Here is a 16531-nt window from a genome sequence, read left to right on the forward strand (position 1 = left end):
TCTATTCATTCTTGTCTATTAGAAACTCAATGCTTTGTGACGTTCTATCCTCTTTCTTGCAAAGGGGAGAGAATGAAGCCCAACCTTATATTTACTCCATCCTCCTACTTCTCACCAAGCAGAATTACCAACATAAAAAGTGGCTTGGAAGTTTAAAGAGGGTTAATCAGAGGAGACCCCTACACTTGCGTTTTGCTTTTGTTTTGTGGTTTCCTGTGGGGTCTCAGTGAAGGAAATGAATTCCTGGCCATAGCAGAAAGCATTAAGAAGCCTGTGAATCACTGTCATTTAGGCATTATGTCAGTCAACAGTTATTTGATTTTGCAAGATTCTCCGCACACATTTCTCTCCCACCCACTATTCAACAGATTTTGAGGCTCTTTTTCTCTTTTTTTAAGCCCTCCTTTTGGGGGCAAAATACAATATACACAAAAGTTCATAAAACAATTTACAGCTTAGCAAAATATTTTAAAATAAACACCCATGTAACCATGACCCCAAGGTTATGAAAATAGTATGTTGTAGAAGCTTCAATGTTTTGCCTTTCATGTAGAGATCTACAATCCACCTGCAGTTTATTTTTGTAAATAGGGCAAGGTAAGACCAAGGTCAATTTTTTCCATACAGATAGGAGTTAACTCAGCACCACTTATGGAAAAGATGGTCCTTCCACCTACTGCTCTGCAGTGCCTGCTTTCCAATATTATAAACTTGATGTAAAACTACATCTAAGACGGGGCGTGGTGGCTCACGCCTGTAATCCCAACTTTTTGGGAGGCTGAGGGAGATGGATCACCCGAGGTCAGAAGTTCGAGACCACCTGGCCAACATGGTGAAACCCCATCTCTACTAAAAATGAAGCGTGAATGCAAGAGTAAATAAAAAGGCAAAAAAAATTAGCTGGGCATGGTGGCGGGCACCAGTAATCCCAGCTACTTAGGAGGCTAAGGCAGGAGAATCACTTGAATCTGGGAGGGGGATGTTGTAGTGAGCCGAGATCATGCCACTGCACTCCAGCCTGGGCAACAGAGTGAGACCCCATCCCCCCCCCAAATTCATCCAGAAATGTGTAAGTTCAAAAATAAGAGTCCTGCGTTCTCCTCCCTCCCACCCTTAGCCCCACCTCCTAGAAGTAATAGGAGGTAGGGCTATTACCTCCTAGAAGTAATAGGAAGCCATTTGTAATTTATTCTCTATGAATACAAATATATGTAAATACACATCAAATACATTTTTACAAAAATGTATCAATTCTTCCTACTGTTGTTTCATATTGATTTACCATTAAATTCTTTTTTTTTTTTTTTTTTGAGAGAGAGAATCTCTCTCTGTTACCCAAACTGGAGTGCAATGGTGCAATCTTGGCCCACTGCAACCTCTGCCCCCTGCTACCCGTTAAATTAAGTTTAGCCCAATGCTACTTCCTTACATATTTTAAAGTCAGCCTAAAAGTTTCTCTGTGCAGAGTAAATTGTAACCTAACTGGATTGGTAAACAGACTGGGACCCACTTTGTAACAAGTAGCCAAGTGTGAGGTAGTTACTGCAGCCACATTTCAGCCAATCACACGTGGTCAATCCCTCACGCGGTGTTCAAATAAGGCAAATGCGGATCTGCAACAAATCCGGCTGTTTCTGTCCTCACTTCCCTTTTCTGTATGTTACTTTCTTTATTCTGTCCATAAATGTGATCCAACCATGTGGCAACCCTGGAGCTGCTCTGAAGCTCTTCTGGCTGTGGCTGCCGTCCAATCTACAAATAATTCTTTGCTTAATTAAACTCTGTTAAATTTAATTTGTTGAAAGTTTTTCTTTTAACATACCTTATTCCCACTTAAGAGTCGTCAAGTAACTACTCCAGCCTTTATGCGTGTATTTCCTGTGTAAATGCTCTGTGACAGGTCCATTAATAACTAGAACAAGCCAGGCACGGTGGCTCACACCTGTAATCCCAACACTTTGGGAGACCAAGGCGGGTGGATTATGAGGTCAGGAGTTCGAGACCAGGCTGTCTATGATGAAACACTGTCTCTACTAAAAATACAAAAATTAGCCAGGCGTGGTGGTGTGCACCTGTAATCCCAGCTACTCAGGAAGCTAAGGCAGAATTGCTTGAACCCAGGAGGCAGAGGTTGTAGTGAGCCGAGATGGCGCCACTGCACTCTAGCCCAGGCAACAGAGCAAGACTCTGTCTCTAAATAAATAAATAACTAGAATGATTTTAAATGAATTCAAGGGGAGAAGGAGGAAAGGAAAGAAGGGTTGCCTGACTGAATTTCCCACACTCTTACTCTTTCGGGGCATCCAGGACTGCTCCTTCTAGGTCAGCTGGCCCTGGGCTCACAGGGCTCTCAACAATGCTGTTCGGGCCCCACTCTTGTCTGTGACCACCAGGGGCTTCTTTGAGAGCAGGCTCTCTTGAGGCATGCAGCAAAGGAACAACGCCCTGATAAACCCTTTCTGTCTCCAGCACAAGATGAATTTGGAATGATGCTTGCACCTCAGATTTCTTTCAAGAATAAAATGTTCCATATGCCCCAAGAGAACTGGTTAACAGCTACAGGAACTTCTCTCTGGAGGCGACTCTTAACTTATTTATTTTTCTCAAGGCAAAGAGTGAATGTTGAGGGCTCCTGAAGAGCAGGGGTGAGTCAGCAGTGATTTTTCCCGTCTTTTATGAGGACATGTTACAGTTAACATTCTCCACACTGGATGATCCTCTAATAGGGATGGAAATTTATGAGCCCACAGATAAGACAAATGGAGACTTTAGGAGAGGGCCGAGTCTCTGAAGTCACTCAGAGCTGATTTCATGAGTGCTATTTGTACATCCTCAAGCTTGCTATTTAAGGAGAATTGTTCAGTTTTGACAAAATTGCTCTGAACATGAACAATTTCCTCCTATTATGGAGTGTCTCATCTTCAGCTGCTTATTGCATTCCTACTCATGCATTCCCTCTTCTCTTGCTCTCTCTCTCTCTCAGACCCCCTGAAGGCCAGAGACGTAGGAGGCTCTGCAGCAGAGGGCGTGGGGGAGGCAGCGCATTTGCTAAATGATGATCCGAATTAGGCTCTAGCGCCAGCCCAGGATGGCTCACCTCGGTTCTGCCTGGACTGCCCCAGCATGACTGACTCACCCACTCCCCAGGTTAGTCGAGTTCCATCCTGCTTGGCTGAGAGGCACAGTCTGAAAAGGGAGGACCCTTTTCAGGGGTGAGTGTTTGCTTAAAACTCCTTCCACTAGTCTCCTTTGTTTATACCGATATGGATATGTTTTTGTTTTGTTGTCGTTGTTTTTGAGACGGAGTCTTGCTGTGTTGCCCAGGCTAGAGTGTGGTGGTATGATCTCAGCTCACTGCAACCTCAGCCCCCTGGGTTCAAGTGATTCTTCTGCCTCAGCCTCCTGAGCAGCTGAGACTATAGGCAGGCACCACCATGCCCAGCTCATTTTTGTATTTTCAGTAGAGACGGGGTTTCTCCTCATTGGCCAGGCTGGTCTCGAACACCTGACCTCGTGATCCACCTGCCTCAGCCTCCCAAAGTGCTGGGATTACAGGTGTGAGCCACCGCGCCTGGCCATGTTTTTGTTTTAATGTATAGTTTTCTGGAGGCAGCCATTGTTTGGGTGGAGAGCTTTCTAGACCACATCCCCAAAATGCAGTGCATTTCCCTTCTCAGGGAAAAGGGACTTGTCCCTTGGCCCCTTGCCATTCTTCCACCCTAACCTACGGGGGCAGAAAGTGCATGAAGCCTGGTGGAAGTGAAACATCTTGAGTACATCTCACTCCCTTGGTGGGCTTCAGGCTGCAGTTACCATGGCTGTAGTGGTTTCATTGTGCCCAAGCTAAATAAAAAAACTTTTGTTGAGAGAGTTTTGCTCTGTCACCCAGGCTGGAGGGCAGTGGCATGATCTTGGCTCACCACAACCTCGCCTCCCAGGTTAAAGCAATTATCTGCCTCAGCCTCCCAAGCAGCTGGAATTACAGGTGCACGCCACCATGCCTGGCTAATTTTTTTTTTTTTTTTGTAGAGATGGGGTTTCACCATCTTGGCCAGGCTAGTCTTGAACTCCTGACCTTGTGATCCACCTGCCTCGGCTTCCAAAGTGCTGGGATTACAAGCATGAGCCACCACATTCAGCCCAAGCTAAAGAAATTAAGGAGAGAAGAGATAGGCATATTTTTAAGGGAAAGGAAAGGGCAGATGTTTTGTAGTTCCTTGAGTATGGCAGAAGAAGAGAGAGGATTGAAAAGGCAGAAAGAGACATTGAAATCAGGTAGCAGCAGCTGCAGCATCTCAACAACAACACTGGCCACTATTTAAAAACGTCCACTAAAAAATAATAATAATAATAAAATAAATAAAACATCCACTAGACACTTCATGAAAGTTATTTTATCCTCCTGAGACCCTTACAAGGTGTATAGTATACTCATTTTGCAGCTAAGGAAAGAGACCTAGAGACTTGAATCTTGTGATGCAGTAGAGAGAACACACATCTAGATGTCATTTAATGGCTATGTGACCTTGGGCAAGTCATTTGACCTCCCTCGGTCTCAGTTTCCAGTTTGGGCTACATTATCACTAATGCCTTCTGTTCTGACATAACTGGACTGACCTTATAAAGCAGAGGAACCCAAACACATAAAACACTTTATACCATGCAAGGTAGCAATTCCCCACTCAACAGATATTTCCATTGACATGTCAGGCTCTTGTATAAGTCCTGGGATGCAGAGGTGAACAACATAAGCCCTGTCCCCATGGAATTGACTTGTGGTGACCTTGGATGGTGGTGGTGGTTTTAAAATACGCTATTTTTTTGGAACAGTTTTAGAGTTACATACAAAATTCAGGAAAGAGTAGTTTTTGTATACCTGTACCCAATTTTCTCTATTGTTACGATTAATAAAGCAAGATTAATACATTATTTTTTAAATCTTTTTTTTTTTTTTTTTTTTTTAGGAAGGGATGAAGGAAGGAAGGAAGGGAGGAAGCGGGGAGGGAGGGAGGGAGGGAGGGAAGGGAAGAAAGGAAATCAAGCAATGAAAGAGACATTGCCGACCTGGATCTAGAGGTTTACAAGTTGATTTCTTTTTTTTTGAGAGAAGGAAAGAAAAAAAAAAGTAAAGGAGAGGAAGAAAGAGGAAGAGAAAGAGGGAGAGTAAATGGAAATATTGCTTTATTTTGAAAAAAATTGGGTATTAATAATGGCCAATCAATGTTTCATTTAAACTAATGGGTAGGTGTGATGTGGTATTGACAAGAATGTATATTTTGTGTATTTGAAGTGGAGAGCTCTATAAATATTTATTAAGTTTACTTGTTCTGGATCTGAGTTCGAGTCCTTGATATCCTTATTAATTTTCTGTCTCATTGAATCTAAGTCTCCTATCTGGGTGTTAGGATCGTTAGCTCTTGTTGTTGCATTGATCCTTTTACCACTATATCTTTGTTGCTTTAAAATCTATTTTATCCGATACAAGAATTGCAACTCCTGCTTTTTATTTATTTATTATTTATTTTTGCTCTCCATTTGGTTGGTAAATCTTTCTCCATCCCTTTGTTTTGAGTCTTTGTGTATCCTTGCATGTGAAACAGGTCTGGATGTAACATGCCGTTGGGTTTTGGCTGTGTCTTTTGATTGGGAATTTAGTCAATTTAAATTTAGGGTTACTGCCATTTGATGTTGACTGGCTGTTTTATCCATGTGTTGGTGTAAATTCTTCTTTCTGTTGGTGCTCTTTACTTTTTGGTGTATTTTTAGAAAGGCTAATACTGGTTGTTTCTTTCTGTGTGTAATGCTTCTTTCAGAAGCTCTTGTAAAGCAGGCCTGGTGGTAATAAAATCTCTGAGTTCTTGCTTGTTCATAAAAGATTTTATTTTTCCTTCAGTTGTGAAGCTTAGTTTGGCTGGATATGAAATTCTGGGCTGAAGGTTCTGTTCTTTGAGGATGTTGAATATTGGCCCCCACTCTCTTCTGGCCTGTAGAGTTTCTGCCGAGAGATCTGCTGTAAGTCTGATAGGCTTGCCTTTGTGGGTTATCCGACCTTTCTCTCTGGCTGCCCTTAGTATCCTCGCCTTCGTTTCAACCCTGGTGAATCTAACGATTATGTGCCTTGGGGTTGCTCTTCTTGAGGAATATCTTTGTGGTGTTCTCTGTATTACCTGGGGTTGAATGTTGACCTGCTTTGCTAGTTTAGGAAAATTTTCCTGAATAATATCCTGAAGGGTATTTTCCAGCTTGGATTCATTCTCTCCGTTGCATTCAGGTACACCTATCAAACGTAAATTTGGTCTTTTCACATAGTCCCACATTTCTTGGAGACTTTGCTCATTCCTTTTTATCCTTTTTTCTCTAATCTTTTCTTCACGTTTTATTTCATTAAGTTGGACTTTGACCTCTGATATCCCTTCTTCTGCTTGAACAATTCGAGTGTTTAAACCTGTGCATACTTCTCGGAGTTCCTGTATTGTATTCTTCAGTTCCATTAATTCACTCATACTCCTCTCTAAGTTGTCTATTCTCAATAGGATTTCATCAAGCCTTTTGTCAAAGTTCCTAGTTTCTTTACGTTGGGCTACAACATGTTCTTTTAACTCACCGAAGTTTGTTATTATCCATTCCTTGAAGAGTGATTCTGTCATCAGGATGTTGCTCGTTCTCCATCAAGCCTTGTTCCATTGTTGATGTGGAACTGTGATCATCTTTAGAGGGAGAGGCGTTCTGACTTTGAGTATTCTCAGCTTTTTTACGCTGGTTTCTTCCCGTCATTGTAAATTTATCCTCCTCTCGTCTTTGAAATTACCAACTTTCAGATTAGGTCTCTTGAGTGGACGTCCAGGTTGTTAGTTCCCCGGGCCAGAGCAGCGGCGTTAAAACTGATGGTGCTTTTCTGCCCAGGATTCTCCTGTCGGGCTTCCTTCTTGTTTCCGTAGTAGGCGACTCTGCCTTCCCGGGGCTCCAAACCTCGGTCAGAAGGGGAAGCGGTCCCGTTTACTCTGCTCCGAGAGCTGCCGCGCCGAGGTGCCGGCGGAACCGCTGCGCCGACCACGAGAGTCGCGCTGGCGACCCGTGTGTTTCCACCACTGGGGGATCTTCTGCTCCGTGAGCGACCAGACTTTGTCTGAAAGTGTGGCGTCCTCTAGTTCTCCGCGCCTTCCCTGAGAGCTGCAATCCCGGGATGTTAGCGATCGGCCATCTTGGATCGTTCTCCCTATTTTTTAAATCTTTTCTTTTTTTTTTTTTTCTTTGAGGGGGACTCTCGCTCTGTTGCCCAGGCTAGAGTGCAGTAGTATGATCTCGGCTCACTACAACAATCTCTGCCTCCTGGTTCAAGTGATTCTCCTGCCTCAGCCTCCCAAGTAGCTGGGATTACATGCACCCACCACTGCACCTGGCTAATTTTTGTATTTTTAGTAAAGACAGGGTTTCACCATGTTGGCCAGGATGGTCTTGATCTCTTGACCCCTTGATCCACTTGCCTTGGCCTCCCAAAGTGCTGGGATTACAGGCTTGAGCCACCACGCCCGGCCTGAGTGAGGTTCTTAACTTCCCTGAGATTGAGTTTCTTCTTTTCTTTCTTTTTTTTTGAGACAGGATCTCACTTTGTTGCCCAGGTTGGAGTGCAATCATACAATCGTAGCTCACTGTAACCTCTGAACTCCTGCGCTCAAGCAATCCTCGTGTTTCAGCCTTCTGAGCAGCTAGGACCACAGGTGCCACCATACCAGCCTTATTATTTTTATTTTTGTAGAGATGGGGTCTCGCTATATTGTCCCACCTGCCTAGAACTCCTGAGCTCAAAGAATCCTTTGCAAGTGAGACTCTGATAGAAAAAGAAGAAAGAAAGAAAGAAAGAGAGAGAGAGAAAGAAAAGAAAGGGGAAGAGAGAGAGAGAGGGAGGGAGGGAGGGAGGGAGAGAGAGAGGGAGGGAGGAAAGGAAGGAAAAGTATAACTTGTCAGAGGTCCCACAGCTGGTAAATAGCAGAGTTCTGTTTTGAACCCAGACTGATTCCAGAGCCTCTAAGTTCCTAATCAATCATTACATGAGAATTCCTCTCTTTTTCTTTTTTCCTTTTTTTGAGATGGAGTCTCACTCTGTTGTCCAGGCTGGAGTGCAATGGCGTGCCCTTAGATTGCCACAACCTCTGCCTCCCAGGTTCAAGGGATTCTCCTACCTTAGCCTCCTGAGTAGCTGGGATTACAGGTGTGCACCACCACGCCCGGCTAATTTTTGTATTTTTAAGTAGAGATGGAGTTTCACCATGTTGGTCAGGCTGGTCTCGAACCCTTGACCTCATGATCTGCTTGCCTCAGCCTCCCAAAGTGCCAGGATTTCAGGCATGAGCCACCGCACCCTCTGTCACCAGGGTGGAGTGCAGTGGCATGACCTCAGCTCACTGCAACCTCCACCTCCTAGGTTCAAGCGATTCTCCTGCCTCAGCCTCCTAAGTAGCTGGGACTATAAGCCGTGCCACCACACCCAGGTAATTTTTGTATTTTTAGTAGAGACAGGGCTTCAGCATGTTGGCCAGGCCAGGATGGTCTTTATCTCTTGACCTCGTGATCTGCCCACCTCAGCCTCCCAAAGTGCTGAGATTATAGGCACGAACCACCATGCCCAACCTCTTTTTCTTAGTAATGAAGATAATAATCATTCCTATCAAAAAGGATAATGAAAAGTAGATGAGAACAGCCATATAAAATACTCAGACGGTGCCTACCATGTGTTACCTTCCAACAATTGTAACCATATGAAGTGCATAGCTGTCTGCAAGTTGCTTTTATTGATTTGATTTATATATATTTTTGAGACAGGGTCTGTCTGTTGCCCAGGCTAGACTGCAGTGGCGTCATGACAGCTTCTTGCAGCCTCAACCTCCCAGGCTCACGTGATCTTCCCATCTCAGCCCAGGTATGCAAGTTGCTTTTAATGTAATTGTGAGGAAAAGTGAAGAGATGCAAAATTATTTGAGACGTTAATATTAAGCTTTGGGAATGGAAGTTACTTGTTACCAGAATTCTGACTGGAATCAGGGCCACAATGCCCTTCAGCTCTCATGGTCTTTCTTGATCCTCAAATCATAGATTCTCTCTTACACTCTTATTCCAGTAGTTCTCTGAGCTTCTTCTCTTCTGGATTAGCCATGCCCTGAAAAAAGGCAGCAAAACTTCCTAGTGTGTGTGTTCTATGTGAAGAAAGATCATGTGTCAAGTCCCAGAACACACCATCCCCGCCCAGGGCCTCAGCCACAAATCTAATTCTTCCCCACAGACCCCTTTGAGAAACCTGGACCAACAGAGAATTGATGGTAGGTAGAAGGCAAAATGTTGGAATTTAAGAGTTCAGACCCAGACTAGGAAGCTGCCTAACAGCCTAGAGTGGGGCCATAGGAAGGCAGGCCATCAGCACTGAGATGGAGCAGCTGGAGCAGCTGGAACAGAAAACTTTCCCCCAGCCTTCCAATCTCCTGACTTGCCTCAGAGAAGGCCAGGCTCTAAGCAGCCGGCAGAACCATCCTCTTTTTCTTCAGAGCTCTGATCAGTTTGAAATTGTTTGACTTCTTTTTTTTTTTTTTTGAGACGGAGTTTTGCTGTTACCCAGACTGGAGTGCAATGGCGTGATCTCGGCTCACTGCAACCTCTGCCTTCTGGGTTCAAGCAATTCTCCTGCCTCAGCCTCCCGAGTAGCTGGGACTACAGGCGCATACCACCATGCCCAGCTAATTTTTGTATTTTTAATAGAGACGGGGTTTCACCATGTTGACCAGGATGGTCTCGATCTCTTGACCTCGTGATCCACCTGCCTCGGCCTCCCAAAGTGCTGGGATTACAGGCGTGAGCCACCGCTCCCGGCCATTTTTTTTTTGAGAAGAGTTGCTCTGTTGCCCAGGCTGGAGTGCAGTGATGCTATCTCGGCTCACTGCAACCTCCGCCTCCCAGATTCAAGCGATTCTCCTGCCTGAGCCTCCTGAGTAGCTGGGACTACAGGCATGTGCCACTATGCCCCGCTAATTTTATGCATTTTTAGTAGAGACGGGGTTTCACCATGTTGGCCAAACTGGTCTTGAATTTCCAACCTCGTGATCCGCCCACCTGGGCCTGCCAAAGTGGTGGATTACAGGTGTGAGCCACCGCGCCCAGCTTTGTCTAACTTCTTAAAGTGGCTGGCTACACGATTGTTTCCTGCTGGCCTGCAACTTGTTGTGGGAGTGGAACCTTGGATTTTAGTCATCACTGTCGCTAGCATCCTGTACAAGGTCTGCCACTTTTAGAGAGTATAATGCAGAGGGGAAAGAAATGAGATTTGGAGTAAAGACGGGGTTTCACCATGCTGGCCATGCTGGTCTCAAACTCTTGACCTCCAGTGATCCTGCCCCGCCTTCCAAAGTGTTAGAATCACAGCCGTGAGCCACCGCGCCCGGCCCCACAGACATTAAGATTTAAGCACTTCTTTAAGCCAAGTGCTGTGCATCGAATGGAGTAATTCCTAGCTTAGCAGGATTTTGTGATATATGTGAAATAATTTGGACATGCTTCTGTTATGGTTGTTTGTAGCCATAATTTGCGAATCTGGGTAAACCTGGGTGAGAGACGCCTTCCAACTGCAAACATTTCTCAGGAGGCCGCCGGAAAACGACCGAACCATAGAGCTCAGTTCCTAGCTAGGCCTCCACCAGCCACTTCCGCCCTTCCGCCTCATACTGCGCCTGCGCACCGTTTCTCTTCCTCTCTGGGCTCGGACCGGCAACATGGTGAGTGTGGGTACCTGCGCGGCCTACCTCCCTATCCGCCTGCATCTGTCCTTGATTTCTTTGCTCGCACCCGTCTACTCTCCTGTCTTGACCTTTGTTCTCTCCTGTCTCCATGCCCTCGCAGGAGACAACACTCTCGGACGCTGTCCAAAGCTGAGGGGGCGGAGGTGCTTTGGCGGGGCCTGGCGCAACCCGGAAGGGTTAACGCCGGGCCTTGGGAGCGCGCGGCCAGCCCTGGGCACTGGTTTTGTTGGGTTAAATTTGGGGAAAACTAGGTTACATATCGGTAAAGTGGAGGAACGGTGGGTGGAGGCACCGAGGCCTGCCTGGGTTCCGGGTCTAAATATTACTGGTTTTTCCCTTGACTCTAAACAGGCCAAACGTACCAAGAAAGTTGGGATCGTCGGTAAATACGGGACCCGCTATGGGGCCTCCCTCCGGAAAATGGTGAAGAAAATTGAAATCAGCCAGCATGCCAAGTACACTTGCTCTTTCTGTGGCAAAGTAAGGTGGTCTCTGGGGTGGGGAGAGGGAGGGTAGGTTTCTTTCCCAAGTGAGGCCTGACTTCAGGGTAGTTTATAAACTGTGGCTGGTGAGCAGTTAGACTTACTCATTTTGTTAGGAGTTTTAAGCTAAAAATATTGATGGTAACTTTAGATTTTGTGAAGCGTTTTTCATTGAAAGAAAACCACTTAAAATTAATGGATAAAATAATCGTTTGACAGAGACCCCCCCCCCCCGCCATCCTAAGCCAAACCTGGCTTGTGGGAAATGATTCCATCGGTTTCCTCTACTGATGTTTCTGTACCAACCCCCAGGATGTCTAGTCTGTGCATCTGATACCATTCTACTTGTTCTGCGAGGGGTTTTTGTTTGATAAAGGTTTGAACGTTTACTATGTGCACAACACTGCATTACAGCAATCTTTGTGTTTTTGAGGGAAGTGTGGCTTTCACATCCCTGACAATAAGGTGAATCCAAATTTAGACTTACGGATGCTTGTAAGATAAAATGCTTGCTTCATGGTGAAAATTGGTTCTCTTTTATAGACCAAGATGAAGAGACGAGCTGTGGGGATCTGGCACTGTGGTTCCTGCATGAAGACAGTGGCTGGTGGTGCCTGGACGTACAAGTGAGTGTTATTTCCTTGTATTTGGAAGTGTGTGGACCACATAGGCCTGAATTCCAGGTTGTCACTGGACGGGCTAGTTTTAACACTTTCTCAGGACTGAGAGAATAAGGATGCCTTTGTATTTTCAGGATTCTTTCGAGGTGGTTTATTTTCAGTTACTGAAAGGCCAAACACAAAACTGAAATAGAAGTCGGAAATCTGATTCACATATTACTTAAGAATTTGTTGGTTACCGGGCGCATCGTTGTAAACATGGTCATGATAGTACACAGGTCCGTTAGTGGGGCTGAATCTGTACTTAACGTTGATTTACACTGCACGTTTTGATGAAAATAGATGAAGAGGTCAGTTAGTTCGAAACTGTATTTGGAAACTTCAGGCCATCAGGACCACCATAGTTTCGTCTTCTAAACAGTATTAGACTTCTACGGGTTTGTGAATCTGCAACTCAGTATCACCTGACAGGGCCAGGTGCTATTGCTGAGATAAAATTATCGATGCTGGTTATTGCTTGCTTTGACCGTAAGTTTTATCCATTTCTGGAAATTAAAGCTACCCTTAAAGATTTCTAGTCTTGGAATTCATTGCTGACCTGAAGTGTGAAGTGTTTGTCCTGTAGTGTCTAGACCTGTGTATCCAAAACACTAAGCACATACATGGCTAGTGTAATTACAGAATGGGATTTTAAAATTTTAGTCAATTTAACCTTCAACCGAAGCAGTGGAAAATGTTGAAATACATGTTAAATCACCTTGTAGGGGGTTTTATTAGGACAGAGTGGAAAATGGGAACTAGAGTGCTTTCTTGGTTCTGGTAGGAAGGTGAATTAGCATTTATATACTCACGATAGAGGATGGTGAGTTTCAGGTATACTTCCTGAATTTAGTGGTAAAACTTGTAGTCATTTCAATAGCTGTCTTTCCCAGAGGCACTTTAGTGTCTGCTGTATTGCCTTAATCATTGTTCTCACTGTACCATCTTGTAATTTATTCATTTTTTCTGGTACTCTGTCCATTCTCTTTTAACAAGTTTAGGTCAGCCTCTTAACAACCATTTCTTTTTTGTGGGTGGAGGGACAGGGAATTAAAACTTGCTTGTCCACAACTGAGTCTCTTTAAAAAACAAAAAAAAAACTCCGGTTGAGAAATCAAATGCGCATGTCTAATTCTGCGAGATCCAGAAGGCATGGCTTTAAAGGATGCCGTCATGTAGTTTAGAAGCTACTAATTTCCAGGGAGTAATCTAATGTTGGTTAGATCTTCGGATTGACTGCAGCAAAGTATTGGTAGAGCAGTCTATCTCAGTATAGTTCTTTCCAGGAAAATTTGGGAAGAGACATTAACATAAAAACGAGGCAGATGTGCTTATTTGCGATTTTCTATGTTAACATGCTTAATTATGTTGGAAACTGAATCTTTCTTTCCAGTACCACTTCCGCTGTCACTGTAAAGTCCGCCATCAGAAGACTGAAGGAATTGAAAGACCAGTAGACGCTCCTCTACTCTTTGAGACATCACTGGCCTATAATAAATGGGTTAATTTATGTAATAAATCGTCTTGGCTTGTTAATTTTATTAGACATTCTGATGTTTGCATTGTGTTAATACTGTTGTATTGGAAAAGCATGCTGAGATGGATTGTTGTAATTTAGTCTCTCTCTTTAAGTAGTCAAAAAAATGTGGCATAAGAACATAAGCCTTCCAAGTTAGATATGTATAATAGCTTTTTATAAGTCTGCTCCTGCTAGTTTGACTTTGAGATACATTGGAGCGAACTACATAAACTTTAGTTTTAAATTACAGTTAATATTTTTTGATTTTGAGACGGAGTTTCTCTGTCACCCAGATTGGAGTGCAGTGTCCTGATCTTGGCTCACTGCAACCTCCATCTTTTTTTTTTTTTTTTTTTTTAAAGACAGAGTTTCACCATGTTGGCCGGGCTGGTCTTGAACTCCCGACCTCAGGTGATCCGCCTGCCTTGCCCTCCCAGCAACCTCCATCTTTTAGGTTCAAGCGATTCTCCTGCCTTAGACTCCCAAGTAGCTGGGATTACAGGCACGCACCACCACACCCAGATAATTTTTGCATTTTTAGTAGAGATAGGGTTTCACCATGTTGGCCAGACTGGTCTTGAACTACTGACCTCAAGTGATCTTCCTGCCTTGGCCTCCCAAAGTTCTGGGATTACAAGTGTGAGCCACCAGGCCCAACCTTACAGTTAAATATTTTTAAAAAATGTTTCTAGGCTAGGTGTGGCGACTCACTCCTGAAATCCCAACACTTGAGGTGGCTAAGGCAGGTGAATTACTTGAGGCCAGGAGGTTGAGACCAGTGTGGCCAACAGCAAAAACCTATCTCTACGAAAAATACAAAAAATAACCGGGTGTGGTGGTGGATGCCTGTAATCCCAGCTACTTGGGAGGCTAAGGCACAAGAACAGCTCGAATCCAGGAGGCTGAGGTCGCAGTGAGCCAGAATCAGTGCCACTGCACTTGCCTGGGCTACACTCTTGTCTCCAAAAAAGTTACTGAAGGTAAAATACATACTAAAGGATATACATACACTGCCTCTGCTATTAACTTTCGGTGTTTCATTTAACCTACACTGTATTAGCATCTTCAGGAAACAGTATGAAAGTAATTTGATGTTAAAAGTTGCAAATGTCCACCATTCTCCCATTTTTTAGTTTACACATAAGGATTCGTAGGATTGATTTCAGATTGACAGGTGGTTGTAGTTAAAAAAAAAAAAAAAGGTACCTTGGAGGAATTCAAGAGTTATTTAAGCCTTTCTTTGACACTTGTATGCCCTTAATTCACTGCCAGTTTTGTCTAACTTCTCAACCATCTGTGGTATGGACTCCTCACGCCTCCTAATATGTGTGTCTTTCATCTGTTTCAGAGTCAGTAATCCTCTGTGGATGCAAATATAATCTGATAAGAATGTGGCTTTACTTGATCTTTAGGACAGAGTAAAAACCTTTGTTTCATTTGGGCTGACCTTCTGTCACTTTTTTTTGCCCATTGCTGGCCTTTGCACAGGTGTCCCTTCACCTGTACTGCTTTGCCTCTAGCAGAAACCACTACCCCAGGAGAATACTTAATGGGGTCAAGCAGTTACTAGACCCATAGCAGTAACTAGTCATCTATGGATCTTATTTGTGTCACAGAATGGTACCCCTAATGATTTTGTACTGTGAAGCAGGTACTGTGGGTCAGTAGGGGTAGGACCAGGAGTGACAAGTCAGGATTTTCAGGTTTCATAGGAATGACACTTCTCATAGGAACCTCCAGGTGAATAACCAGGATTTCACCTAAGCATAGGGAATTGAATAGGTGATCTGATGCTGTGGTTAAGAACACCAGTTTAGCCAAACTGCCTAAGTAGTTGGGTGACCTGGGTTAAGTGACAAACTGCTTCAGTTTCCTGTATAATTCCTGGTGGTAGAATAGAGCATATGATGGTTGTTTGGATTACTAATTTGGAGACTTACAAAGCTGCTTTGTTACCTTGCTTAAGAATTTGACCATGATGAGGCATGGAAAACTTCAGTTTTTGTAATCAGTGAAGAACTGCTTTTTGTTTTCTGAGACAGTCTCACTTGTTATCCAGGCTGAAGTACAGTGGCATGATCTCAGCTCACTGCAGCTTCTGCCTCCCAGGTTCAAACAGTTCTCAAGACTTAGACTCCGAAGTAGCTGGATTACAGGGCTGTGCCACTAAGCCCAGCTAATTTTTGTATTTTTAGTAGAGACGGGCTTTCGCCATGTTGGCCAAGCTGGTCTTTAACTCCCAGTATCAAGTGATAAACCAGCCTTGGCCCCCCAAAGTACTGGGATTCTGTAAGCCATCTCACCTGGCCAAGTATTGCTTTTATATGACAGATAAGAGGAATGGGTGGGGGACGGCTTACAGACCATTGGAAGTGTTGAGATAAATATTTTCATACCTAAGGAAATAGTGATTTTTCCAAGATCATAGGGAGGCAGGTGATGTAGGTAGGGCTGAAAATTAGGTTTCTGACTCCTATTCCATGATATCCTGCTGCACTAGTCTGCCTTCTATTTTATGGGCTTAGAATATTCCTTGTCTGCCTCGTCACGTGATAAAGTTGCCCACCTTCATTTTGTTAAGTAACTTCATCCTCTGGCTTGTCTTCACAGTGGTTTTCTGAGCCTTTGACTATAAATCATTTAATTGAACATTGCGTCGGGATATAAAAAGTGAGTGAGGCTTGTGTTTTTCACCAGGCCATTTCATTGTATCCTAACTATGTGGGTGGCTGTGATAAATGTACAGATAGAGAGCAAAGACAGAAGCACATCTAATTCCAAGCTCTTTTGGGTATGAAGTTGAGATCTGGGGAAACTTGAGATTTGTTTTGTCAGCAGCAGGCGGGGTGTGGAGAGCTGTGACTGAAGGGATTTGGGGAGGACCTGTTAAGATTGGAAATAATACATCGCCTTTGGAATGCAGTAATCAGAACAAAGCAATCTGTACAATATGTACGTTTTTACTGTTGGCTCTCTTCCTCTGGGAAATTTTGTTGAGAACACATCAGGTCAGAATACATCAACAGGGAATGGAAACATTGATAAAATGCTCTGGGGTACATCAAGATAAATTGAGTGTCAAGTTAATGT

The 16531-nt window shown here is 44.0% G+C and overlaps 1 protein-coding gene across 1 annotated transcript; it reads left to right on the forward strand.

Moving 5' to 3' along the window:
- The first annotated feature begins 10731 nt into the window (after window positions 1-10731).
- On the forward strand, window positions 10732-13441 carry RPL37A (ribosomal protein L37a). Its single transcript, XM_035305633.3, has 4 exons — window positions 10732-10757; window positions 11133-11261; window positions 11807-11889; window positions 13316-13441. Exons 1-4 carry the CDS (start codon window positions 10755-10757, stop codon window positions 13377-13379), a joined length of 279 nt encoding a protein of 92 aa, XP_035161524.1. The 5' UTR covers window positions 10732-10754; the 3' UTR covers window positions 13380-13441.
- The last annotated feature ends 3090 nt before the right edge of the window (window positions 13442-16531 follow it).

This window comes from Callithrix jacchus, chromosome 6, assembly GCF_049354715.1.
Source record: "Callithrix jacchus isolate 240 chromosome 6, calJac240_pri, whole genome shotgun sequence".
Classification (NCBI taxonomy): Eukaryota; Metazoa; Chordata; class Mammalia; order Primates; family Cebidae; genus Callithrix; species Callithrix jacchus.